The sequence below is a fragment of the Saccopteryx leptura genome, chromosome 7 (assembly GCF_036850995.1).
Source record: "Saccopteryx leptura isolate mSacLep1 chromosome 7, mSacLep1_pri_phased_curated, whole genome shotgun sequence".
NCBI lineage: Eukaryota > Metazoa > Chordata > Mammalia > Chiroptera > Emballonuridae > Saccopteryx > Saccopteryx leptura.
Genome location: NC_089509.1, coordinates 81,752,718 through 81,780,332, shown reverse-complemented (window position 1 = coordinate 81,780,332; position 27,615 = coordinate 81,752,718). Strand labels below are relative to the sequence as shown.

At 35.6% G+C, this 27,615-nt stretch overlaps 1 protein-coding gene across 1 annotated transcript in view; it reads left to right on the top strand.

Annotated features, from left to right (window-relative positions):
• The window catches only part of DNAH7 (dynein axonemal heavy chain 7), a 256,542-nt gene that overhangs the window by 174,645 nt on the left and 54,282 nt on the right, over positions 1-27,615 (top strand). The window contains exons 48-54 of the mRNA XM_066345867.1: positions 3,352-3,506; positions 10,510-10,700; positions 14,250-14,383; positions 15,100-15,435; positions 20,406-20,532; positions 21,508-21,702; positions 23,581-23,673. Of these exons, the coding sequence (XP_066201964.1) occupies positions 3,352-3,506; positions 10,510-10,700; positions 14,250-14,383; positions 15,100-15,435; positions 20,406-20,532; positions 21,508-21,702; positions 23,581-23,673 (1,231 nt within the window). The remainder of the gene's footprint in view (positions 1-3,351; positions 3,507-10,509; positions 10,701-14,249; positions 14,384-15,099; positions 15,436-20,405; positions 20,533-21,507; positions 21,703-23,580; positions 23,674-27,615) is intronic.

Below are 27,615 nucleotides of genomic sequence, written 5' to 3'. Positions count from 1 at the left end.
AGCAAGAGAAATTGATAACAAGATAAACAGACAGCCAACTAATTGGGAAATGATATTTTTAAGCACCTGCTCAGATAAGGGCCTAATATCCAAAATATACAAAGAACTCATAAAACTCAACGACAAACAAACAAACAATCCAATAAAAAAATGGGAAGAGGATATGAACAGACACTTCTCCCAGGAAGAAATACAGATGGCCAACAGATATATGAAAAGATGCTCATCTTCTTTAGTTATTAGAGAAATGCAAATCAAAACTGCAATGAGATACCACCTCACACCTGTTAGATTAGCTATTATTAACAAGACAGGTAATAGCAAATGTTGGAGAGGTTGTGGAGAAAAAGGAACCCTCATCCACTGTTGGTGGGAATGTAAAGTAGTACAACCATTATGGAAGAAAGTATGGTGGTTCCTCAAAAAACTGAAAATAGAACTACCTTATGACCCAGCAATCCCTCTACTGGGTATATACCCCAAAAACTCAGAAACATTGACTTGTAAAGACACATGTAGCCCCATGTTCATTGCAGCATTGTTCACAGTGGCCAGGACATGGAAACAACCAAAAAGCCCATCAATAGATGACTGGATAAAGAAGATGTGGCACATATACACCATGGAATACTACTCAGCCATAAGAAATGATGACATCGGATCATTTATAGCAAAATGGTGGGACCTTGACAACATTATACGGAGTGAAATAAGTAAATCAGAAAAAACCAGGAACTGCATTTTTCCATACATAGATGGGACATAAAAATGAAACCAAGAGACATTGATAAGAGTGTGGTGGTTACGGGGGGGAGGGAGGAGAGGGAGAGGGAAGGGGGAGGGGGAGGGGCACAGAGAGAACTAGATAGAGGGTGACAGGTCAATCTGACTTTGGGTGATGGGTATGCAACATAATTGAACTTTAAGATAACCTGGACATGTTGTCTTTGAATATATGTATCTTGATTTACTGATGTCACCCCATTAAAAATAAATAAAAGAAAAAAAAATGTCCATTTTTAGAATGAGTTGGCATGTTTGGTGTTTTGTCAGATGTTTTTTGCTATTTCTATTTCACTAAATTATCATATTCAAATTTTATTTGATCTAGGAATATATAATTTAGTGGAGTGATGCAATTAAGGTATTATAGAATTACCATGGTAGAATATTACCATTATATAAGAGCACTATAAATGTAATATGGGTGAATTGCTGAAATTTAGAGAAAAAAGAGATCAAGATGGGCTTTGTGGACTGCACATTTTAACTGACCTTGAAACATGAGTAGGAGTTAAACATGAAAGGATGGGGAGAAAGTGCATTTTGGGGAAAAAAATAACAAGAACGAGGGTATTGTGGCTAAAAAATTAGAAGACACAGAAAGAAGAGTGAGTCATTCAATTTCTTTAGGGAAGCATAAATGCATTCTAACACACAAATCCTTCAAACAAAAATATTTTTAAAATGTGACAATGAAATTTTTACATATTTATAAGTTTTATTCCTTTCTAATTTCCTTTTCTCCTTTAATTTCTTATGGATAAGATTTTCCTTTATTAATTATATCTAAGATATGAAACTACTCTCTTGGTCTCATATCTTTCTATATATAATGAATAGTGTTTTTCATCCTTGGTATTCTGTGCCCCTCCACTGAAAAAACAATTCATATATTGAAGCTCTAACCCCCAATGTGACTATATTTGGAAGTAGGGCCTTTAAGGAGGTAATTAGGTTAAATGAGCTTGTAAAGGTGGGGCCCTAATCCGGTAAGACTGGTGTTTTTATAAGAAGGGAGGAGACACCAGGGGTGCATGCAGAGGGCTGTGTTATCTGCAATCCAAAGAGAGAGGGCTGTGGAGTAACCAGACACACCAGCACCTTGATCTTGGACTTCCAGCCTCCAGTACCATGAGAAATAATCTTATATTGTTTAAGACAGACTGTGGCACTTTGTTATGGCAGCACAATGTGGATAATACATTATATATGCTGATACTAAAGGGCAGGACTGTCTTCTTACCGTCTCAGCTACATGTTTCATATCAAGATGAAACTTATATGCTAAAAAATATGATTACTTCCATTTTGGAGGGACAGTTATCCGATGAAATTCTAAATTCCTGTTACAATGAAATTGAATTGAATATGTTATCTTGCTCTATCCCCACTTTTGTCTTTTTTGCCCCAATCTCTTTTCCTTATCTCCTTTGGTTCTTCCGAGGTTGTGTGTAAAGTTTCTGTGTTCACTTTTGAAGACTTTTCTGAGGAATGTGGCCACTGTTATGGCTTGTGTTTACTGAAACATCTAAGAGAAAGAAAAGGATCAGTAATCTTAATGCCGATTACATTTTACGCAAGGCAGAAGGCTGTTTGGTTAGTACTATATGGTGAGGACAAGTACTGGTGAAACCATTGTGACCCCACTATGCCCTGGAAAATAAACTGGGTGTTTCATGGTTCACTGTTCTTGTTCTTATCATAAAAGGGAGGATGTGAGTGAGAAGAAAGCAAGAAGTCTGAGCTCTCACATAGTACAATAACCGACTCTCAGAGAATAGACAGGAGCAGACAATAGTAGGTTTACTGTGCTATTGTGACATTCTTTTGAGTTAATAAAGCTATTGTAATAATTATAATCTGCATATCATTTTCCATACAAACAACTGAAAACCTTCTTTTACCTACCCCTCTATTTCTGTCCATAAAAATCTCAAAATCACTAAGCAAATATGTAATAAACTACATATGTGACATTAATATATAAATACTGAGTCAATGACTGTGTTACACTTAAGGGTCCATGGCTATTATGAAGTTGAGATAATATAAAATTGTGCTTTTTTTTTTTACCACTTTTAGACCATTATATCTTTAATGGTCCAGAGTTCAGAGAGAAATATGATGTCCCAGTTCTTTGTCTTTCTCTGTTGTACAAATGATAGCAGAGAAGAGCTCAGGGGTGAAGTGATTTGCCTGAGATCACGTGAGTAATTAATGGCAGAGCCAAGTTAAGAACTCAAGTTTGCTGAGTAACATTACTGTTAAGGGTTGTCATTGTGACTTAATTAGCAAAAACAGCAAATATTTTCAAAATGTAATTTAACATTTAGAAAACTGACATTTTCCAAAAGAAGTAAAAAAAATGCTTGTTAAGTTTGCCAGATGGCTTTTATAGTTGCCATTCTAGCAGCCTGCTCTATTTAAATGTCTCTGCTTCAAGAACGTAGTCTCTCATAAAAAATTAAAAAGTAAAACATGACTATAAAGCATAAGTGATGTGTGCATGGTTAAACATCACAGAGCAAGTCATAGCTTGACCAGCATCACCCTTCTTCTCTCTTTCAGGAATGCGAGAAGGTGGCCTCTGATGATAGACCCTCAAGGTCAGGCTAACAAGTGGATCAAGAACATGGAGAAAGCTAATAGTCTTCATATAATTAAATTAAACGATCCTGACTATGTCAGGACTCTGGAAAACTGTATCCAGTTTGGTACTCCCGGTAGGTAGTTGGTTAACAAGCATACGGTTTACAAATGCCTGGAGAGGGTCCACTTAACCCAAAATAATGTAGGTTGTTTCCTTTTTAAAGAAACATTTGTGAGTCCTGGCCGGTTGGCTCAGCGGTAGAGCGTCGGCCTGGCGTGCGGGGGACCCAGGTTCGATTCCCGGCCAGGGCACACAGGAAAAGCGACCATTTGCTTCTCCACCCCCGCCCCCTCCTTCCTCTCTGTCTCTCTCTTCCCCTCCTGCAGCCAAGGCTCCATTGGAGCAAAGATGGCCCGGGTGCTGGGGATGGCTCCTTGGCCTCTGCCCCAGGCACTAGAGTGGCTCTGGTCGCGGCAGAGCGACGCCCTGGCGGGGCAGAGTATCGCCCCCTGGTGGGCAGAGCGCCCCTGGTGGGCGTGCCGGGTGGATCCCGGTTGGGCGCATGCGGGAGTCTGTCTGACTGTCTCTCCCCGTTTCCAGCTTCAGAAAAATACAAAAAAAAAAAAAAAAAAAAAGAAACATTTGTGTCGGACTCATCTTAAATAATGACATTGTTCATGTCTTTTATAATTTATTAATAATTAATCAAGTGAGAATTTTAGAGATTATAGTTAGGACATTTTCTTTGTCTCTAGATTCATTTGCGATGCATCCTTTAATTGAGCTGTCTTCATTTTTGTCTGTTCTTTGCCATTCTTATTTCTTATTATTACTCCACTTGTATAATTAAAAGGGCCACTTGGTATGCCAAAAGTATTTTAACACAACACTAGTCCAATTATCGATTTATTCTTCTCTTGACATATCTTACAAAAGTGACGGCGAAGTAAGTCATTTTACAAGGCTATGATTTGCCATCACCTATGGAGAGATTAGAAATATGGCAAAGATTTTGCAATAAAGCTTTATGCACATGTCACATTTATCAAAACCAAAAAAACAAAATATTTATGATTGGTGTTAATTGAGGTTATTAGTCACATCTTACATTCATGTTACCTATCAATTTTGACCAAATAAATGGAAACATTATGAAAATACAACATATTTAGCCTCAGGACAAGTTTAGCAAATCTCAGGTATTATTAGAGCTAGTATTATATAGAAAAATTATGATAAATTTATCAGGTGGCCTAACAAGCATTTAAATTTGAACATGAATAATTAGTTGATTTTTAAAATATTAACTACAGTTTTAAGTTCTGTTAGGGTAAGCATGAGATGAAAATATCTAAATCTACCAACAAAATCTGTGTCCTACATACACACACAAAATTTCATTTATCCAACTGGTGTTTTTAAAGTGTAGTATAGTGACATAGGAGTCACAAAAAGAATATGATCTCTACTATTAAACATCTTGCTTTTTTAAATAGACAGAATGAGATAATATCTGTAGCTAACTGTAATAAAAATTTAAAGTAGATGCACATTACTAACATTTATTAGAACTACTGTGCTGTTATGGATAGGTGCATTGGCTCTAGCAGTAGAGTAGTTGTCCCTGTTACTCAGTGCTTGCGTCAGTGACTTTCCTGAGATCAGTTTGCCCATCTGTACTTTGACCATATAGTGTGGGGAAGAAAGGAGTTACTGTACTCTGAGTGCTTACAGCAGTGTCTGATAAACTCAACCCCAAAGTCCTGGGTTCAATTCCCAGTCAGGGCACACAGGAGAAGCAACCATCTGTTTCTCCACCCATCCCCTCCCCTCTCCCCCTATCACCCTCTCTTTCTTCCCTTCCTGCAGCCATGGCTTGAATGGTTCGTGCAAAGTTGTCCCCAGGTGCTGAGGATGGCTCCATGGCCTCTGCCTCAGGTGCTAAAATAGCTCAGTTGCCGAGCAACAGAGCAGTGTCCCAGATGGCAGAGCATCATCTGATAGGGGGCTTGCCAGCTGGATCTGAGTCAGGGTACAGTCTGTCTCTGCCTCCCCACTTCTTACTTAATAATAATTAAAAATAAAATAAAAGAAAGAGAAGAAAGAGAAACAGATGGCAGATTTTAAAACATTTTATATTTAGCCTTGAAGTAAAAGAACCAATTACTGTTACAGTTTTAAAATATGAGCAGTTGAAGATTCTTTCATTTAAGTAGTTATCTTTAAGTGTTGGCCTGTTTGAGGGCAGTGGCTCTGAGCTGTCATCGCTTGCAGGCAGCCTGGGCCAGAAGGCAGATGTTTTCTTTCACCTCATCACACACCTGCTTCGGCTTCAACCAGAACAGGGCTCCCTTTTACACTGCTCACAAAAATTAGGGGATATTTCAAAATAAATATGAAACGATAAAATATCCCCTAATTCTTGTGTGCAGTATATTTGTTTATATTGAGTTTTAAGATAAGATCCTCTGATAAAAAGTATCCTGCTGCTTAAAAAAAAGTTTGAAAGCCAAGGTTCTGGAAAATAAAGGCACATCTGTATTAGCTACACCCGTGAATAAGGTATGCACAACAAATTAATCATATAAATATGTGTTGCTGATAAATCAGTTTTTTCATACTTCAATAAAATTGGACAAATAAAATAAGAAAATTTAAAAAATTTTTAAAGAAATTAACTTATGTGGACCTTTTAATGGCTTTCTATTCACTCTATGAAGAAAAATTTTATTAAGAGCAAAGCTGTCAGGTCTGAGCCGTCCTTACCTTATGGATCTCCTAGCACTTTGTCCCCCTGGCATATATCATATCAGGGATGCAGAGTCACTGACGGGTTCATGTTTCTTTCATTTTCCCACTTGCTTCTTCATTCATTCACCTGCAGTATACACTGCTCGCAAAAATTAGGGGATATTTCAAAATGAATATGAAGCGATAAAGTACCCCCTAATTTTTGTGAGCAGTATATTTATTTTGCAATTACAGTGCCGCTGAATACACAACATCAACAAGACAGACTTGATCTCTGCTCTCTTGCAGTTTATTGGTTTTAAAAGGGAGCAGACTGCTCATGAGATGAGTCTTAGAAGGTGACAGACAGTTCAGGGTATTTGAGAACAGGCAGCTAACGTGGTGCTGTTTCTCATCTCTCAGCTTTCTTCTGTACTCTTATATCCTTTTAGTGAAGGCTTTCAAATTTCATCCTTTAAGATACAGCTCAAGTACCTCTTTTTTGTGGCATCTCTCTTGACCTCTCCAATGAAGTGCCAATACTAAAACTTTTATAGATTTCTGCTTTGGCCTTATTATTATGTACAGACTGTTTGTCACCTCCAAGCTCTCTGAGAGAATTTATCAGGTACTTGGTAATTGTAGAATCTACCTTGAATACAATATGTTCCATAGTTGAGCATCCTATGCAGACTTGTTTTTCTATTAATTTGAAGTCTCACATAGGATAATATAGATAATTCATAATAAAAAATAATATTAGGTAATGTCTTAAGTGCAAAAATGTGAAAAAATACTTGGTTCTCTTTATATTTCTGTTGCTAAGGTTAACCGGGTTTTTTTACAGAGACAGTCAGAGAGAGGGATAGATAGGGACAGACAGACAGGAACGGAGAGAGATGAGAAGCATCAATCATCAGTTTTTTGTTGCAATACCTTAGTTGTTCATTGATTGCTTTCTCATGTGTGCCTTGACCGTGGGCCTTCAGCAGACCGAGTAACCCCTTGCTCGAGCCAGCGACCTTGGGTCCAAGCTGGTGAGCTTTGCTCAAACCAGATGAGCCCGCATTCAAGCTGGTGACCTCGGGATCTCGAACCTGGGTCCTCCTCATCCCAGTCCGACGCTCTATCCACTGTGCCACCGCCTGGTCAGGTGATAACTGTTTTTAGTGAGATAATCTGCCTTACTCAAAGATAGTAGCAGCCATGTGTTTGGATTGCTAATCTTGATTTCCTACAGCTTTGCAAATACTGTGATGGACTGGAAATTGGGAATGAGGAAGGAGGCTTCTATATAAATCAGAACATTGTTAACTTTGATGACAGAAATACTAAAAAGAGCCAGTCTCATAAATTTGCAAGATATTTTAACATGATATATATTTTGATTTAATTAATAGTTAAAAGAGTCCAAAATTATTATAGAATCAAAATAAAATAGTTAAATTAAGGATAGTCTTCTGGGTAACTCATGTACATATGGATTTTTGCTCTTTTTTTCTGTTTTTGAAGTTTAGAATACTTTTGTTTATCCAGTGAGACTTATAATATAGTAAATATTCAATGCTGAGAATATATTTCTTTGAAATCAGGATGCTATAGAAGTCTTTTTAACAGGCTTATCTCTTTGATTCTACTAGTGAAGAAATAAAATTTCACTTTTGAGAAAAAGCCAAGTCTGTAATATTTAGCTTTTATAATGTATACTTAAGCTTTAAAATACATATTAATATAGACACTCTAAATTTCATTTCAAACAGAATAATTTAAGGGAAGTAGGATATGATATTGTATAATATAATATTTTTAGTAAAAATATTTTATTAGATTTTATGCAAATATTAATGTTAAATGTTGAGACAATTAAGCAAAACTTAAATGTTATAATATTGCAAGAAATAAATTTACTAATTTCTGTTTTGGTCATTATGGTCATATCACTTGGTCTGGCCATCGAGATGTTAGTGGAAATGCCATTTGTGATTTCCAGGAAATATACTTAAAAGATGTTTCTTCCCTTTCTGTTTTTTCTTTCTTTCTGATGGCTGGAATGAGGATGTGTTTGAAAGGCCATTTTGGCCGAATAGATCAAAGCCCTATGCCAAGACAGAGAAAGAGCAAGATGGCGGGAACGTGGGTCTCTGGCAGTTTAGATACATGTTTGTTTCAGTCTGGACTGACTGCCTCGGGCTTCCCTTTACATGAGCTGTAAATTCCTTCTTATTCATGTCACTATTATTTGCAAGTTTTTATCACTTGCAGCTGAACTTAATTGTAAATAATATACCCTATAATAGGAAAATGGGCAAATATATTAGCATATATCATCCAGAAGAAAAAAAATGTAATTAGTCAAAGAGCACCTAAAACATCAAGCCCAAAATACAAATTCTGACAATATTTTTACCTATCAAATTATAAAACTCATGGATATTGTATTTAACGCTGACATTATCACAGTGTTTAAGAGAGCTTTGTAAGTAACTAGACTTCCTAGTTGAAATTCCTGCTTTGTCAGTTATTAAGTGATTTATCTGAAAAATTTATTTCTACTTGCCTATACCTCAGTTTTTTTCATTTATAAAACTTAGGTAGTATTAGTCAATGCTTTTTCAAGTTGTGAGGTTAATGAAAAAATACAGTGACAGTATAATGCCTAATCTAAGTACAGTGGTGTATGAAAACAGGTTTAAAAACAAACAAAAAAAGATGAGTGCTTATTGTAATTCTGAAATCTCTACAGCCCTGTAGGAAAGTAATTTGGCAATAAGAACAGCCTTAAAGTGGTTATAACTGTTGACTATTAATAGCACTTCTTTACTCCACCATGATTAAGTAATCAGAAATGAACACAAGGGTTTATTCAAAAAGATGTTCACACCTGACCAGGCGGTGGTGCAGTAGATAGAGCGTCACATTGGGATGTGGAAGGATCCAGGTTCAAGACCCCAAGGTCTCCAGCTTGAACGTGGGCTCATTTGGCTTAAGCAAAAAGCTCACCAGCTTGAGCCCAAGGTCACTGGCTTGAGCAAGGGGTTACTCGGTCTGCTGAAGGCCCACAGTCAAGGCACATATGAGAAAGCAATCAATGAACAACTAAGGTGTTGCAATGAAAAACTGATGATTGATGCTTCTCATCTCTCTCTGTTCCTGTCTGTCTGTCCCTATCTATCTATTCCTCTCTCTGACTCTCTCTCTCTGTCCGTGTAAAAAAAAACAACAAAAAAACTGTTCACTGCAGCATTATTAATAATGAAAAAATAGAAGCCATCTAAAAAATAGAAGACTAACATTTAATACATTATGATGCACTCATATTTTAACCATAAAAAATGATTAAACTTATTTCATTTTTAAGCCAAAAATGAAAATTAGTATAAAAATCATCTGGCATCCCTGTTTTGATTAGGTAAGACCTTAACTGTAAAAGAAATTGACAAGAGGACAGTTTTTGAACTTCGTTCAGCCAGGACTCACCTGGGGAAAAAGCAGAAAGTGTCTAAACTTTCACTGCAATAATGATTCAAATGTTTGTCATCCCAAAACCCTGAGCTACTTCTGTCCTGTTAAGAGCGCACATCCAGTCCCTTTAGGGACTCCCACAAAACACCACGATCCAAGTTTGGCTACAAGAGCAGCTCCACAAACACTAAATGAAGGACTTCAATTTGGCAAATGTGTTGAGAACTTTAACAATGTCACTGATCTTACATTAAGGAGTCCCCTTCTAATATGCTATCATAAGAAAACATTCTGAAATGCAAATTTCTTTATACAGTGCTATTTAATATTGGGAACAGGAAAGAATTCAAATAACTAATAAAAGTGCATTGGTTTAAAAATGAGAGAATATTAATATTATAGACTATTATGCAGTAATTAAAAGTATGTTTATTAGTGCCTGACCTGTGGTGGCGCAGTGGGTAAAGCATCGACCTGGAATGCTGAGGTTGCCGTTTCGAAACATTGGGCTTGCCCGGTCAAGTCACATACAAGAAGCAACTAAGAATTGATCTGCCTCCCATTTTCTCTCTCTTTATCTCTCTCCTCTCTCTAAAATGAATAAATAAAGTCTTTTTAAAAAGTATGTTTATTAGTTTTTAATAACATGGGGAAATATTTAGGCTATAATGTCAAACAAAATAATTAAGATGCAAAATGAGATGTATTGTTTAGTATCAACAGTGTATAAAAAGGATGAATAAAAACATTGAAAAGAGAAGTATAACTCATTCAACAAATAATTATATAAACATAGTTTTGTGTCATTTTTCTATTTATATATATAGTATGATAAAAGTATAGGTAATTAGGAACAGCAGCAATCTGGAAAGCTGAAAGATTTGGAGGCTTGCAGGTTGAAAGCATATAAGATAACATGGCATCGTCTTCTGATTTTACTCCAGTGTTGCTAGAAAATGTTGGAGAAGAACTAGATCCCATCCTGGAACCACTTCTACTAAAACAGACCTTTAAGCAGGGTGGGAGCACATGTATCCGACTGGGAGACTCTACCATTGAGTATGCGCCAGACTTCCGCTTCTATATCACTACCAAGCTAAGAAATCCTCATTATCTTCCTGAGACTTCAGTTAAGGCCAGTATCTAAAATGAGTGTTTCTTTATCAAATGTTTACAATTCATGACTTTATTTTCCTCCTGAGCCATAAGAACAGGTCTTCTTAGAAGAATGGATTTTGTCCTTATTTGGCATTTACTGAAATTGCTATAATTTCCAAATGTCGCTTTTGTATGTACATGTAGTAATAAAAGAGCCTTCAGTGTGCAGTGAGAAAAGGCCACAGGAATCTAATTTCTACAGTTGATGTCATTCTTAGATTTTCATTGTGAAAAGCAGATGACACATATACACATTCTTTCTTTGTAATAAATGATAATATGATAATGTTTGGAATTGAAATTCAGGAACAGAACTTTATCATTCTTCTTTCTCAGACTAAGGTTGCCACTATCTGATTTTATGCAATTTCCTAGAAGAACTGGATGTTGCTGTTTTTGTTGTTTTTTTTATCACTGGTTCTTTAAAAATACTAAAAGTTGCTTCAAGAGAAAAGTTAAACATTTTAGTAAATGATTAAAATGACTCGAGACATTGATCTACACCTGAACTCCTGGAGGCTATTCCATTTTTTATTCCTAATTCTTAGTCCTGGTTGGCACTTGGTAAATATTTGCAGAATGAACAAATGAGGTGGGGAGAGAAGGCGTGTGAGAGGGATAGCTTTCATTTACAGAAACTGGCAGGAGAGGACATTAAGAGATATTGATTCAGATTTTGAATGTTACATATAGAGACAAGATTTATCCAGGGAGTTCAGAAGCTGTTCTTTATTGGAAATATTTGAATTCCTATAGACATCTCTTTGCAAAGGCAGAGGAAGCCCTATGATGACATAATTCATTCCCTCTAAGATGAATAGACATAGTCCTTGCTTTCAGGAGGTTTACATTGTAAACAACGTGTACATAAAGTGACCGTATTTATGACTAAAAAGACATAGAGAAGCTCCGAGTTTGGGATACACATTATACCAGACATTCAGGGAAGCCAGGAGGACTGGGGGAAGGGAGAGGTGAGCCTTAAACTTAGCATTAAAAACAATGTTAAAATATGAAAATCCTTGGCCACTGTTTTTAACTAATTAAAGTAAATGTGTTATCTAAACGCCTGAAAACTTATGTGTTATTGCTTTACCTATCAGGAGAAGCAGTCCCTACTAGCAGTTAACAGCAATGTTTTTGGAGCCAGACTGTCTTGGTTCAAACACCAGCTCTGCCACTTGCCAGTGATGTGACTTTGGCCACGTATTGAACTTCTCTGTGCATCGGTTCCCTTGCCTAGGAAATGGGAATAGTAAATGTCTATCTCATAGAGCGATGTGAAAACTAAATAAAGTAGTCTATGTAAAATGCTCAGAATAAGGCCCAGCACATATTATCTAAGTATTAACTATTAGCATTATAAGTAAGAAAGAGTGAAGCATAAAAGAAAATGGTAAGATCTCAAAGTTGGAGTACAAAAATTTTTTAAAGATAAATAACGGGGAAAGCCTTTTTTACTTTTCAGTAAAATCAATGAAGATATCACAACATAAACAACTTGTAGTTCATTAATCAACTTCTCTGGGGAGGAAACTGCTCTATGATTCACTATTGAAATTCTTAAGATCGTTATAGTATCTGATTGCTTTATTATTTTTAATTGCTGGAATTGATTAAGCAGGGATTAAAAAACATAGTAAAGCAGTCATTGGCTTTCATTTACAAATTAAAATACTTCCTCTTGATCCTATATAGTTTTAGGATCTTTTATGTACCTTCTGCTTTCAAAAGTACCCAAGGAATGATAGAATACTACTATAATCTTTTCAAATCTAAATTAAAACAATGTTGTGAAGGCATATTTGTACGGTTTTAAATGTTTATTTGTAAGCAAACAGCTAGATATGCAAAATCTCAATCTCTAAAAATGCAATATTAATGGAATATGAATGAATACCTCTTTGTATCTGGATACAATGAGGTAAAAGATGTAAAACACGCATGTCACTAAACATCGTGACTATGGTTTGGTGATTAAAGCAAATGTAACCTGAATACTTGGTTTCTCATGCCAACAGGAAAGCTCTCTTGAAAGCTTCAGTTATAATTTTTTCATGAATGAATGCCAAAGCAGCAGAGAATAACAATATTTAATGAGTTTTTTAAATTGCTCAATTTCAAGAATTGCTTATTATCCCATTTAAATTTATGATTATGCCCAAGTAATCTCCATACTTAGTGGCATCCAAGGGACGTCATGAGGCAAGTGAGGGGGGAAAGTTGAGAAGACTAATCCAGGGGACACCACCGGGCAGAAGGTGTCAGGCTCGGGTGGAGGAGGGAGTCCCCTCTTAGGGGTACTGCCGGAAGCTGGTTTACAATTCCTGAGCGCAGGTAGGAAATTTTCTTATAGAAACAAAATTACCCTGTTTCTGCAGAAGAAATATTCTCTCACTAGGAAAGGTGGGGCAGCACGAGGTCTCTCAGAGCTGAAGCACATGCAGACACTCCACAGCTTGTGTGTATGAGAGTCCACAGTCAGCTCGGCGTCGCTCAAGTACAAGGCACGTGCCAGGAGGCGTGGGAGGGGCGGCCCCAGCCGTGAGGGCTGGCCCGCAGCAAAACTGCCGTTTGGTGCTGGTTAGAGCTCGTGTTCAAATTAAGCCAAATTCAACTAAATGTTTATTGGCTTACGGGCTTCTTGGTGACCAGAGCCAGAAAGTTTGTCTAGTTTATTGCTGAGTGTCTGGAGGGAGGCAGGGATGAGAGAAGACTGCCAAGGGCAGAAGAAGGAGATGAGGTGGAGACAGGTGCATGTGTAAATAGCATGCTCAATAAGTATAGTCTTGAAGACACGGAGAGATCTTTCCATAGCTGGAAGGGATTGTGGAATTAAATGAATGGTTGATTTGTTTGTTGTTTGTTTTTTAAAGAGAGAAACCCAAGGATGATTACCTTCCCACTTACGGGAAGGAATCAGGGAAGGGGGAACTTTAAGATGTCGGCCACAGAGAGGTCTGCTTGTAAGGGCCGTTAGGTTTGAGGCCGCTGTTCGTGGACTGCATCTCGATGGGCATCGTTGAGGTGTCCATTTCTTAGTTCACAGCAGTGCCTGGTTGTCATATTGTAAATTCCTTCTTGTAATATGATTGAAGTGTAAATATATATAATTGACTCAAGATAAGTAAGGACAGTGATTTTTTCCCCCTTATCTCACTGTGTACGATTTTCTTTAGTTTTACACATCTCTAGGATCCTTAAAATATAAATCAGCTAGTCCAGCCAATATGACAGATAGCTTGTCACCTGGTTCTAATTGATTTTGGGGTTAACAAGTTGTTAGAAATTGGACAACTTTGAAATAAAAATAAATTAATCACCAAAAAGGGTGAAAAAACCCTTTAAAGTATTAACATTTATGACTATAAAAAATTTGAATGTGCTTTTAATCCAACAATCAAGCTGTGTGTTTTCTTACTATTATAGTAAATGGAGTCTGTTTGAAGGTCAGAACTTGAAGCATATAAGCAGAGGCTTTCTCAATGGAAGCAGTGATTCAGATGGATGTATTTTTCATTTATAGGTAACATTATTAAACTTCATGATAACTTCGGAAGGAATGCAGGACCAGCTTTTGGGAATTGTGGTGGCACGGGAACGGCCGGACCTTGAAGAAGAAAAGCAAGCCCTGCTCTTACAAGGAGCTGAAAACAAAAGGTTTTAAACACCATAAAACACAGAATTACTTTTACTTGTCTCAAGATCACTTAGAATAAATTAAAGTACATTTTAAAGATCTATTTTGTTAGATGTAAGAGGTGTATTGAATAGGAAGATTTAAGAGAAAAATAGAAGGTATTATAATGCTTCTGTGTTAGTTTGGAAAACTGCATTGCAGAGTATATTTTTACGTACGTTCTTTGACACTGGAAGAACCAGAAGGCAATGTGTTTTCAACTAGTCAAAAACGTTTTAGCACAAAAGTTTTAGTGTTTATTGTGTAACTGAGGTTACCTGTTTTCACTGGAGCACACCCTGAATGAATATGTTACATCTCACTTTCTGCTCATAATATCTATATCTTAGGGAGAAAGGGTAAAGCTCAATAAGTCATGAAAAATTTCAGAAAATAAATGGAGTGATACTTTCTGCTCTCTTGGGGCTGAGCTACTTGATCACAGAGTAGATTGGCTTACCGTATCTCTCTCTAGTTACCACATAAATGATCATTAGAAAGAGAAGTGGAGCAGAAAAGCCTGTCTTTCTGACATTTTGCAAGATAAGGAATTATACAATATCACCGTCACGGATATTTGTCACAAAGTGATGCATTTCTTTAGGTTATAAGCTATTTGTTTCTTATAAAAGAATATATACGTGAAGTGATTTTCAATGATTTCTTTTTCTTCTGAGAAAATTGTGTTTTATTCCAGGCAGTTAAAAGAAATAGAAGACAAGATTTTAGAAGTTCTTTCATCTTCAGAAGGCAATATATTAGAAGATGAAACTGCTATTAAGATATTATCTTCCTCCAAGGCTTTGGCTAATGAGATTTCTCAAAAGCAGGAAGTAGCCGAAGAGACAGAGAAAAAGATTGATGCCACCCGCATGGGCTACCGTCCGATTGCCACCCACTCCGCCATCCTGTTTTTCTCGATTGCTGATTTAGCTAACATTGAGCCCATGTATCAGTACTCCCTGATCTGGTTTATTAACCTTTTCATCCTGTCTATTGAAAATTCAGAGAAATCGGAAATTTTAGCAAAAAGGTATGTGAAAGAAATACTAATTAACACTAATACTAATTAATGCATGAAAATTAAATAGTAATTAGTGGCTTTCATTGTTGTTTCAGAATCTTGTGAGCATTATAGCCACGTAGCAAAAATCATTAATCAACGTACATATTGGACATACGTGACCAAATTCAGTCTGCCAGGAAACTGTTTACAGAGATATAGGATTATAATGTCATTCTAAAAAGAGGAAAATTTACCTTGTTTTATCACTTGCAAAATTTATTTATGACTTTTATCTTCTGTAAGCTGTATTCCAAAAGTTACTAATTCATATTTTGATATACACATGTATAAACTTTGTCAAATAACAAGGGTTTACAAAATCCCTCATTGTGATCATTCATGTTATTTATATAACATACCTTAGTTTACTTTTGGCTATTACAATCAATAATGGAATTAAGAACCTATTTAATAGTTTGTCTGTGAGAGGACAAAATTTTTCATTTTATCAGTGAGATAAATTTTAGTTTGATATCAAAACATGTTTTTAATAAAGTCTAAAATGAAATAAATTATTTCTTGAATAAAGTAACTCATTGCAACCTTTGCCCTTTATAACCTTATTAATCAATATGAAGCTACTTCAGTTTCTTGACTGTGCCCAAAAGAAACTCAGTTTAATACTTATCACTTGCAGTTAAAAATTTTTTTTTTTAGAAATCTACAATGCTAATCTCCTGAAATCCATATTAAATTTCTTCATTTATCATGGTAGAATTTTGCTAAATTGTGAATGGTCTTAGACTGAGCACTTCTTTGGTCAGTAGCCCTCATCATTTTACAAGCTTGAATAAAAGACTAAGAAAGGTACAACACTGACATTTAGCAAACAGATATTCAGATGTCTGCCCATGAGAAAAGAAACAAAGAGAGAGGAGGAAGGATATCTTTCAATGATATTTGAAAATGTTTAGCTTATTTCTCTATTTCTTCCAGTGTCTGAAAATTTAAGATGAGCAAGGATTACTGAAATTCAGAAAATAAAATTTTAAGTGACCTTTCTTAGAGAAGGTCTCAACCATTGGCATTATGGTAGTTAATTGAACAGGTGTGTCTGGTTTTAACACTAAAATCTGAGTTCCTTGATGCAAAGATTTTCTTTAGTATTCCAAGAACCTATCATAGTGTTCATCACATAGAGCCACACAGTAAATGATGATGTTCAGCTTTTCACTGCAGTGCTTTATTCCTACCTCAGTTAAGATAATAAGCACCAGAATGTTATCATCTTAATTAATTGAAATAATCAAGGCTTTTGCTGGAGTCTAGAGAAAAATAACTTCTGTGTCACTTAAAGATATATTTTGTGTACAAGATTTAAAAATTAGAACAATTATTCTTTATTACCTGTTTTTATAACAAATTAGAACCCATCTACAAATGTGACATCCGTTTCTCCATAACTGTGGTCTAGCCCCTTATGACTTATAGAAAAGTGAATTCTGTTTACCCAGGTGAGAGATTTGGATGAAATGTACATAATAAAATGTGCCTTTTTCTTTTTAGTTAAAATTCTTTAATTTAGAAACAACAAAGATCATATTTATGATTATGGTATCCTAAAATTATAATCTGGAACCAAAGAGTAAGTAGAAAAAGATGTATTTGAAACATTATTGAGTTTATTAATATATGACAGAAACATGGAGAAATCAGAAGTATTTTCTCAGTGGATTTTCATAAGTGAGCACACCTGTGAAACTAGCACCCCGGTGAAGACATATTTGCACCCCTTCTAGTCACTAACCCTCCTCCAAGGTAATCACTGTCCTGAGTTCCACACCATAGGTTAGTTTGGCGTGTTTTAGAACATTACATAAATGGAATCACACAATATATGCTCCTTTCTGTCTGGCATCTTGCACTTAACTTTGTGTTTAAATTCATGTTGTTTATTCACTATCATTGTTAAAATAGTATTCCATTGTGCAAGTATATTGTTGCAGAAGTATAAAAACAAAACCTAACCCAGATTTTCTCCACAAAGTAGTAAGAAAGAAAGAGTTTTATTGTTGAATAAGCATTAAGCTAAAATATGATGTGTATCACAGACAGGCATAGGAGACTGCAAGGATAGAAATCTTATCCTAAATTTACCTGCTGCTGGAGGGAAGGTGGCGTGGGAGCATTTACCTGGAGGAAAAACAAACGTCTGATACCTGTAGGACGGGAGGCAGTTTGCAACCTGGAACCCGGCACTGACCAAAGGCAGGCCCTACCCTCCCAGAAACTGGGGGATAGGACAGATGACTCTCAGATCTTTGAGAAAGACATTCCAGGATCATACAGCTGACAAAAGGTCTAAAATTTTTAAAGAATTTATATTCATTTCAAAGAGAAAAGAAGGTACTTATAATTTTAAGAAAATGGAGAAGAAGGAAATCTCTTTTCTTATTTTCAATAGAGAAAATTAAACCTCATTTAAAAATTTTTATCTGTCCTTATAGTATACCACAGGTTATTGATTCATTTACTATTGAGGACATTTGGGTAGCTTTCAGTTTGGGACGACTTTAAATTTTGCCACCTTCTACATGCTTGTCCGTGGCTTTTATACGTACACATTTCTGGTAGGCATGCTATGTCCAAGAATGGGATCAATGGTCGCTGGGAATACATATGTGCCTTTTAGTAAACACTGCCAGACAGAGTTCCAAAGCAGTTCACCAAGAGAGAACCGTTTAATCAGTCTTGTCTCATTTTCTTTTTCTTTTTTTAGTAAAATAGGGTTTTCAATTAAGAAGATAGTTCCCATTCAGAAATTAAAATTAGAATGAGTTCTTGTAGAAATCACATATTTGTCAATCATTGATAAACACCAGACAAGCTGTGAACTTTAGTTAGCTACTGGACTATAGGAAACATCTGACTACCAAATTATTTTAGAATCTTAACATTGTCTAAAATTATCTCTCTTTTTCTTTTATTCAAAGATAAACATGTATTTTATTTTATTTGTAATTATTATTTAGCTATGCACCCAAACATGTTATGACTACTATGGTATATACTATGAAATAGTAATTATAATTTGGATCATTGTTTTAAGAAAAATTTAATGTATTAAGTTTATTATAGCAAAATAAATAACTGCAGCAAAAAGTACGTAAGTATAGAAACAAAAATATAACTAAGATATAACTTTGTTACAGGGACAAAACTGAAATCTCACACACACAGACAAACGTGAGATTTTTTTTTTCTCTTCCACTTCTACAAGATAATGTTTCCCATGTTACTATTTTTCTGAAACATAATTTTTAGTAGCTCCACAATAGATCATTTTATGAATGCACCATAATTTTTTTAACTTAAGACTTGTAAGTAGTCTTCAGCTTTTGTATTATAAATAAAGCTGCAATAAATATAAACATCCAGGTGATTATTTCCTTTGACTAGAATCCCAAAATTAGGACAAAGGTGTTCACTTAGTTCAGATTGCTGATATCAATTCTTTTTCTAGAAGGTTATTTAGATGTACAAGACCATCAGGGGAACTGGAACAATCTCATATCATTGTGCCATGCATCAGCATCAAGAATAATAATTTTGTCCTTTTTTTTAACCTAACATATTATTAAAATATCATATTTTAATATGCATTTTAACACTGATGAGACTAAACTTCGCTTTCTACTATGATTGACCCTTATTCTTCCCCCCTCCATCCTCTTATTTATAAAGAGTGTTTGTCTTAAAGTGCAGAAATTCTTATTCTAAAGAAAAAGCAAACCTGTGTTCACCCTAAATTAATTGCACTGTTACAGAGAAGACAAATGAAATGCCATGTGTGAAAGGACCATCTATTAGCATAAAACTGGGGACAAGGAGAGTATGATTGTTTCAAATCCTCAGAGAATTCAACCATGTTCCAGCAGCTAACCTCTCTCTACCAGGCCTTATTTCCAGTTTTCAACTAGAAATAAAAGGCATCAGTTTGTTATAATCTTGTTTAGTGGAGGAATGCTGGCATGGAAAATATAGTTAAAGAAATAGGCAGGTAAAGAAAAATAGAGCTGGGATGATCAGAGCCTAGGGTATCAGTCTGGAAACAGCCAAGATATGATTGTACTGGTAGAATGTTTTCCTAGATATATTAAGAAACACCAATATAGTTTGATGTAATCGTAATCAAACTATGCTAACTTTTCCTTCAAATAAATTTATCTGCTTAGACAGTTTGAGCTATTGATCTATGTCACTTGTTAGCTCTTTACAACTGTTTTTGATCAAATATTTATTTCTATTATAATTATGGCCTATGTAATAAAAATATCTTAAGAATTTTTGTTTCAGTGATAGTTTATTTCCCTTAAGTGACAATGCTTGGACTATTATATTCATGGTAAGAATTGTTATGAATACAGATGACATGTTAGAAGTAGTTAGTTGGAAATACTATGATTTGCATGTTTTGTCTGTGGTAAATAAAAAAGTGGTTTATCAAGGTTTGTGATTTTTTTCTAGCTTTTGTGGATTTATGAACAGAGTAGCATATTACAGTACTAAACTTAATGTTAATTTAATAAAAGAACTATGTATTTTGGTCTGCTCATTTATTATATAATATAAATATTTGCAAGTATTTATGCAAGAAAGAAGTCAAATTTTACCCCAAGAAATATTTTATTATTAAAAATAGTTCACAAACCTTTAAGTGTAATAGATTAATATACCATGAACTGTCTTTTTTCCAAAAGGAAAATTAAAAAAAAATAAAACCATCAACACTAAAATGCATTTCTACTGGTGTTTCTATATCGTGTAGCTCTTAAATTAGTACACCCAGTTAATGAGAATCCTTGATTGTTTTGGGAGAAATTGACCAAAAAGCTTCTTGGGATAGCATACATCTAAATAGTTTATAATAATTTTCTTAAAGCATTTTCTTTAAAGTATAATGCATTTTTAAAAAAATTATTTCTGTTGACCCATAGGCTTCAAATTCTCAGGGATCACTTTACGTATTCCCTCTACGTTAATGTCTGCCGGTCACTCTTTGAAAAGGATAAGCTACTCTTTTCCTTTTGTCTAACTGTAAATCTGCTGATACATGAGAATGAGGTCAGTACTGTTTTAATTTGTATGGAAAAACCCCATAATATCAACATTGATTCATTAATTTACTAATTTGTATGGATATATATATACATATATATGAAAAGAGTTGTAAATAATTAAACAACAATAATACTTATTATTATAATTAAGACAACACAACTAGACTGAATTTAGAGGTAAAATATAAAGCACAGTGTTCATTATGCAACTATTATTTAAACTTCTGTATGTTTTAATTTAAAATAAATGTTTCTATTAGTGTCTTACATAAATGTGCATATAAATTAATTAAATATGTTGCTATATATACACTAAGTAATAGTATAAATGGTAATGTTTTTAAGAACTTGTGCAAGTTAGTCAAATTTAACCATTTGTGTTGAACAATACCTTTCATAAATTTTTGCTACATTTTAAATCCATTCGTTCAAAATATAGGAAACACTTTAAGAATGGAGGACAAGTGGCGTTTAAATTCACTATTTTGTACAATGTTGTATTTAAGATTTATTGGTTTAGATGTATTGGTTGAATTCTAAAGGAGTAAAAGCTTTATTTTTGCAGTTCTTGCAAAAGTTTCATAGTAGTATCTGATTACATTTTATGGAAAATAATTGAAAACATGACAGATTGGAGGCTTTCTGTCTTTCCATAAGTTTTAGAGCCAACAGGACTCTAAGCAGTCATTTAGAAACGTATATTCAAATAGAAGATATTCAAATTTTCATGTTTAGATTAGTAATTCTGGAGGAAAATAATCAAAAAGTAGCTTTTTAAATGGAACTATTCTGAAAAATGATTGATAGATTCAGTTGTTTCTTATTGATAAGTACTGAGCTATGTAAGTAGCTGCAGAATTTCATAGGAACAACATCTGAAACTTGAAAATCAACAGTTAATTCTTTTTAAATGGTGGTAAATTTACTATGTATATGATGAACTCACTTCTGACTCTTCATGCTACTTTGTTTCCTAAAGATTAATAAAGCCGAATGGAGATTTCTGCTCACTGGTGGCATTGGACTGGATAATCCTCATACCAACCCTTGTACATGGCTTCCTCAAAAGTCCTGGGATGAAATATGTCGACTAGATGATTTACATTCCTTTAAAACCATTCGTAAGGAGTTTATGCACTTAAAAGATGGATGGAAAAAAGTATATGATAGTTTGGTATGTTTTTAACCCTCTTGTTTTCCAAAGTTTTTCAATGGAGAAAATGTTAAATAATATATTCTTATCTTTGAGTACAGACAATATTCCAGTAAGCTTTAAACATCTGGTCAGATATTGAAAATCACAGTTTGGATTTATATTATCTCTACCTTCTAAATCACTGGTTCTGTTTGAACTTCTCTTCCAATTCCTTGAAATGTGTGGAGATGCAAAAAAGCTGCATAGTCCTTAAGAATATTCTTTGTGAATTTCAATGTCAGGTTTTTATTTTTTATCAACTTATACTTTGGCAATCACAATAGCAGATGAGATAAAATTTTATAAAATAGCTATTGTTTAAAATTTTCTGAATATAGAACATAAGCTAATATTTTTATCATTTGGGAAGAGGAAAAAGCTCCTATTTCTCAAATATTTTTATGAGTCCCTATCTTTCTAATTAGAGACTATTATATCTATACTTAATACATACCATGACACAGTTTCCTGCAATTCATAGAAATTGTTGCCTTCTTTAATTTTTTAGCACAAGTGATAATATTTTGTCAATTCTCCGTTAATTTTTTCTATTCTTTTGTTTCTACTCTGGCATTCTGCTTTCCTTGGGTTTCATTTGCAAGAGCTGTGTGGGGGAGCTGGGGTGAGGAGAGAAGGAGCAGACGGGTGGAGAACACTTTTTATTTGGGTACCAGTTTGTTGTATTATACATGATGGAAAGATTGTATCTGTGTGTGGATTCAAATATTTTGGACAGGTCTCTTTTGGATCTCTTTGTTAGTAATACTAATATATTTTTTAGAGATAAATATGTTTTTGTGAGTAGAAATTTTTTCACTATACTGAAACATAGAGATTTCTGATCTAAAATACTGCATAGCCTTCCCCAAGTTTCAAAGGTACAAATGTCCCTTTTTTTTTTTTTTCAAGGTTACCCCTCCTGGGATCTTGATTCCTCTCTTTTTGTATGTAATAGTTCTATCTTTTTTTGGCTTTTTTACTCTGCATATTCTTAAATATCTCTTTATAAAAAAAGATACCAAAAAAATTTTCCAAACAAGAAATAAACCAATAGATTTTGGTACAATGCCCTTATTTTTTAAATAAGTGTTTATTTTTATAAATAGAAGATAAGAGTAGCTGGTAGGTTCTTTTACATGCCTTTGAAGAAATGAGAATATAGCTCCATGTGAACATTTATTTTTTTTTATAATAAGGATCATTTTGTTTATTACTATTCATATTAATATTAACCTGCTTTGTTTTGTCCTGGTTTTGATTCCTTTCTGGTGTTTTTGTTTTTTGGGTTTTTTTTTTTGTATTTTTCTGAAGTGAGAAGCAGGGAGTCAGACACAGACTCCCACATGTGCCCCACCGGGATCCACCCAGCAAACCCACTAGGGGGCGATGCTCTGTCTATCTGGGGCGTTGCTCTGTTACAGCCAGAGAGCCATTCTAGCACCTGAGGCAGAGGCCATGGTGCCATCCTCAGCACCCGGGCCCACTTTGCTCCAATGGAGCCTTGGCTGTGGAAGAAGAGAGAGATAGAAAGGAGAGGTGGAAGGGTAGAGAAGCAGGTGGGCATGTCTCCTGTGTGTCCTGGCCAGGAATTTAACCTGGGACTTCCATACACCAGGCTGACGCTCTACCACTGAGCAAACCAGCCAGGGCCCCTTATGGTGTTTTAAACTTCCTTTTCATTCCTTATTTTATAACTTTGCCTCAACCTAATAAAATTTACATTAGCATTCTTGATTTTATTTAGTCATTATGTTTTCTCTAAGAATTGGTTAATAAGTGAAAATACTGGGTTTTTTCCTTTTTTTTCTTTAGAAATCTCCAAAATAACGTTGACTTCTCTATCCACTGTAATTTTAGGAACCACATCACGAGCCTTTTCCTGATGTTTGGGAAAATAAAGTAAATGAGTTTCAAAGGATGCTTATCATTCGTTGCTTGAGGCCAGACAAGGTAAGTGTGGGCTTTGAAAGCAGCTCAACTGTCCCAGCTCCTCCTCTCTCCATAGTCAGCCAACAGGTATTTCCTTCTGTATCAGAGGGGAGGTGGGCCAGCCTGGGGGAAACAACCCTGCTTCTTTCTAATACAGCCATTTTTCAGAAGATTTGTATATTTATTAAAATCACATTAAATCAGATATATTTTATTTATATAGTTTTATTTCTTTTTCAAGTCTTCCTTTTAAAGTATGCTTCCCCAGTTTCTCAGTCTACTTCTGTTCTTGCTATAATCTCATTTGTATTCTTTTTTTACTTTTATTCTTATTTCAATTAAATTAATCAATGATGTTAATTAACATCAAGCTAATATACTAATATTTTTGATTCATCAAATGCTATCCTTATATAGTGTTCTTTGTTGCCCTTTGGAAAGTTAATAGAATACTATTTTTACGACATTTATCATTGCTGACTGCAAAGTAAAATATCAATAATTATAGTTTTACTTGATTCAAATAATAAATTATATAACTAACATATCAACTTACCTGTTATGTCAGTAAATTTTAGTACTCATCAACATCTTCATTTGTTTTATTATACTCTATTAAAAAGAGCTATTCACTTAAGTATAATGGCTCATGTCCACAGAGATATCCATATACTCTGAAAAAATATGGACATCAGATATATTGGGAAAAAAATTGAAAATATATCCTAATTACCCACTGTACCTACTCAGTAAAAGTAATACATAATTATTTCAAAACTTACTTAATTTTAAGTTTCTAAGGAATATAAGATAATACTTCTATCCTAACAATGACAACAGAAAAACAGAATTTAGATGGTGAAAGCAATATATTTTAATGCTTTTATACACATCCGTAATAATATGGGATAAAGCATTCTTCCCTCTGTAAGCATAGTCTGTGCAATGAACACATGTAATTCTTGCTTGACTTGGTACATGTTCTTAGCCAGAACGGAAGTATCTGTTAGGCAAAGTGCCTAGGGCCCACGGTACTTTTAAGGGCCCATGAAGATCTTTTAATTTCTTTTACGATCAGAAAATATATATAACCCAGTCTGTTTTATATTTGTAATTATACCAAAACAATTGTAAAGTATAATTTGTATTTATTTTTTAATGAAGGAAGGGGCCCACGATGTGCTTAGAGCCTGTTAGAGTCATAATGCTGCCCTGCTCTTAGATGCAGGAAGTAATTAGAGTTGTTTAAAAATTATTATTAAACTGATGATGGAGGATGAAATGTCCCCTTGGTAGCCCTTTTAAAAAATGAATCTCCAGTGAAACTTTAGGTTAAGCCTAAGAAGTTTTCACTTCGAGTATTAATGAGGAAGAATATGAAATGCTTCAAATGCTTGCCTAATATGGCTTCCTTCTTTAAAACCTTCCTTAAAATTCTTTATTAGAATTTTCAAAGGTTTTTCCTTTGTTTTCTAAGCTAAAGATTGTTATACTAAATGACTCTGAATGTACTGCTGATCTTCTTGCCTCAATATTTGAAAAACAAAGAATCTTCTGTTCATGTTTTATATTATGTTTAATTAAAAGTGATTAATCATTTCCTAATTGTAACAGTTTCATCTATAAATATCTTTTCCCCAGTTTTATGTTTTTAAAAAATGTGATGTTCTTCTTACCCTTTGTGACAGCATGGATGGACCTGGAGAATATTTTGCTAAGTGAAATATGCCAGTCAGAGAAGGACGAGTACCATGTGATTTCACTCACCTGTGGAATCTAATGAACAAAATAAACTTATGAACAAAACAGAGACAGACTCATAGATAGAGAGCAGGCTGACAGCTGTGGGAGTGGGGTAGGGTAGCAGATTGAGCAAAAAAGAGGAAAACTTCATGGACAGTGACAGCAGGGTGGTGATTGCGGCGGGAAGGGGAGTGGATGGGGGAGGGGGAAGAGAGTATGGAGAGGATGAGTGGTGCGGTGGTAAGGGGAGTGGATGGGGGAGGGTGGAAGAGAGTATGGGGAGGATGAGTGGTGCGGGGGTAAGGGGGGTGGATGGGGAGGGTGGAAGAGAGTATGGGGAGGATGAGTGGTGCGGGGGTAAGGGGAGTGGGTGGGGGAGGGTGGAAGAGAGTATGGGGAGGATGAGTGGTGCGGCGGTAAGGGGGGGGAGGGTGGAAGAGAGTATGGGGAGGATGAGTGGTGCGGCGGTAAGGGGAGTGGATGGGGGAGGGTGGAAGAGAGTATGGGGAGGATGAGTGGTGCGGCGGTAAGGGGAGTGGATGGGGAGGGTGGAAGAGAGTATGGGGAGGATGAGTGGTGCGGCGGTAAGGGGAGTGGATGGGGAGGGTGGAAGAGAGTATGGGGAGGATGAGTGGTGCGGCGGTAAGGGGGGTGGGTGGGGGAGGGTGGAAGAGAGTATGGGGAGGATGAATGGTGCAGAGGTAAGGGGGGTGGGTGGGGGAGGGTGGAAGAGAGTATGGGGAGGATGAGTGGTGCAGAGGTAAGGGGGGTGGGTGGGGGAGGGTGGAAGAGAGTATGGGGAGGATGAGTGGTGCAGAGGTAAGGGGGGTGGGTGGGGGAGGGTGGAAGAGAGTATGGGGAGGATGAGTGGTGCGGCGGTAAGGGGGGGGAGGGTGGAAGAGAGTATGGGGAGGATGAATGGTGCAGAGGTAAGGGGGGTGGGTGGGGGAGGGTGGGAGAGAGTATGGGAAAGATAGATGGTGAAGGACAGAGACTCGACTTAGGGTGCTGAGCACACAGCAAATGTACAGATGATGTGTTAGAAAATTGTGTACCTAAAACCTGTATAATTTTGTTAACCAGTGTCACTCCAATAAATTCAATGAAAAGGAAAAAAAATTTTTTCAGTTAAAAACAAATTTAAAATCTTTTTGACATTTTACTCTGAAAATACATTGAGCTACCAAATAGATTATATGTTGCTTTTCATATTCATTGTCTTTTTAAAGTGTTTTTCAGGAAGGTGAGGAGTTAGATATTCAAACTGAGGGGGTTTTTGCTTATTTGTATGTTTTCATTTTTAAATTAATTGAGGTTAAACTTCCGGTTTCATCCTTCTCTTAGCTACTCCATCTAACATGTTAGTATCCTGTCTTGTAACATTTTTTCTCTCTCTCTTCTAGAGTTTTCCTTGGATAGCTGTATGAGTGTGTAGACATTATGCTTCTCAGCAATATTTCCACTTTTCCTCTCCTGCACACACTTGAGGTGGGGGGATTGGTCATACACCTTGCTTTGGCCAATAAAACGTGTTTAACTGTCAGTGTGAGATTTTCCCGGGCCCTCTCCTGCCATCAGCACTGTGGAGTCCTGTGTTGATATTTAAGTGCTGTGAGCAAGCTGACTTGCTGTGCCAGCACAGGGAGAGTTAGTTGCCTGCATACCCAGGTGTTTTGCAGGAGTGAAAAATAAACTTTTGTTGTGTAAAGCCACGAAGGTCTAGAAATAGTTTGCTACTATGGCACAACTCAGTTTATCCTGAGTGATACATCATCTGCAATACATGTACATTCACGTCTGTAATCCTTAATATAAAAATAATTATTAGTCTGCTCTTACATTAGCAAATCCTTCCATCCTACTGTTATCAAGTACTGCAATTTCTAGTGGTGAACTGTTGATTTTTGGAATCTATATATTTTTTAATATATGCCGATTATACTTTTAAAAGAGTAGTCTGCCAAAGTAAAATGGTATTAGTATGCCAGAGAAAGTAAGAGTGCTACGTGGAACAATATCTAACTCGTGTGATACTATAAAATCCACCAGGAAAATCAGCAATTGCTTGCTCTGGTTTATAATATACTTTATTTGTCAACACAAATATTTTTTGGTCTCCTTTCCACACAAAACCAACTCTACTCAGGTAAGAAACCACAAATGCCAGGTTGTGTAATGCCCTTGTTTGGAAAGATGTAAAGTGTGTTCATTAGCACTGGC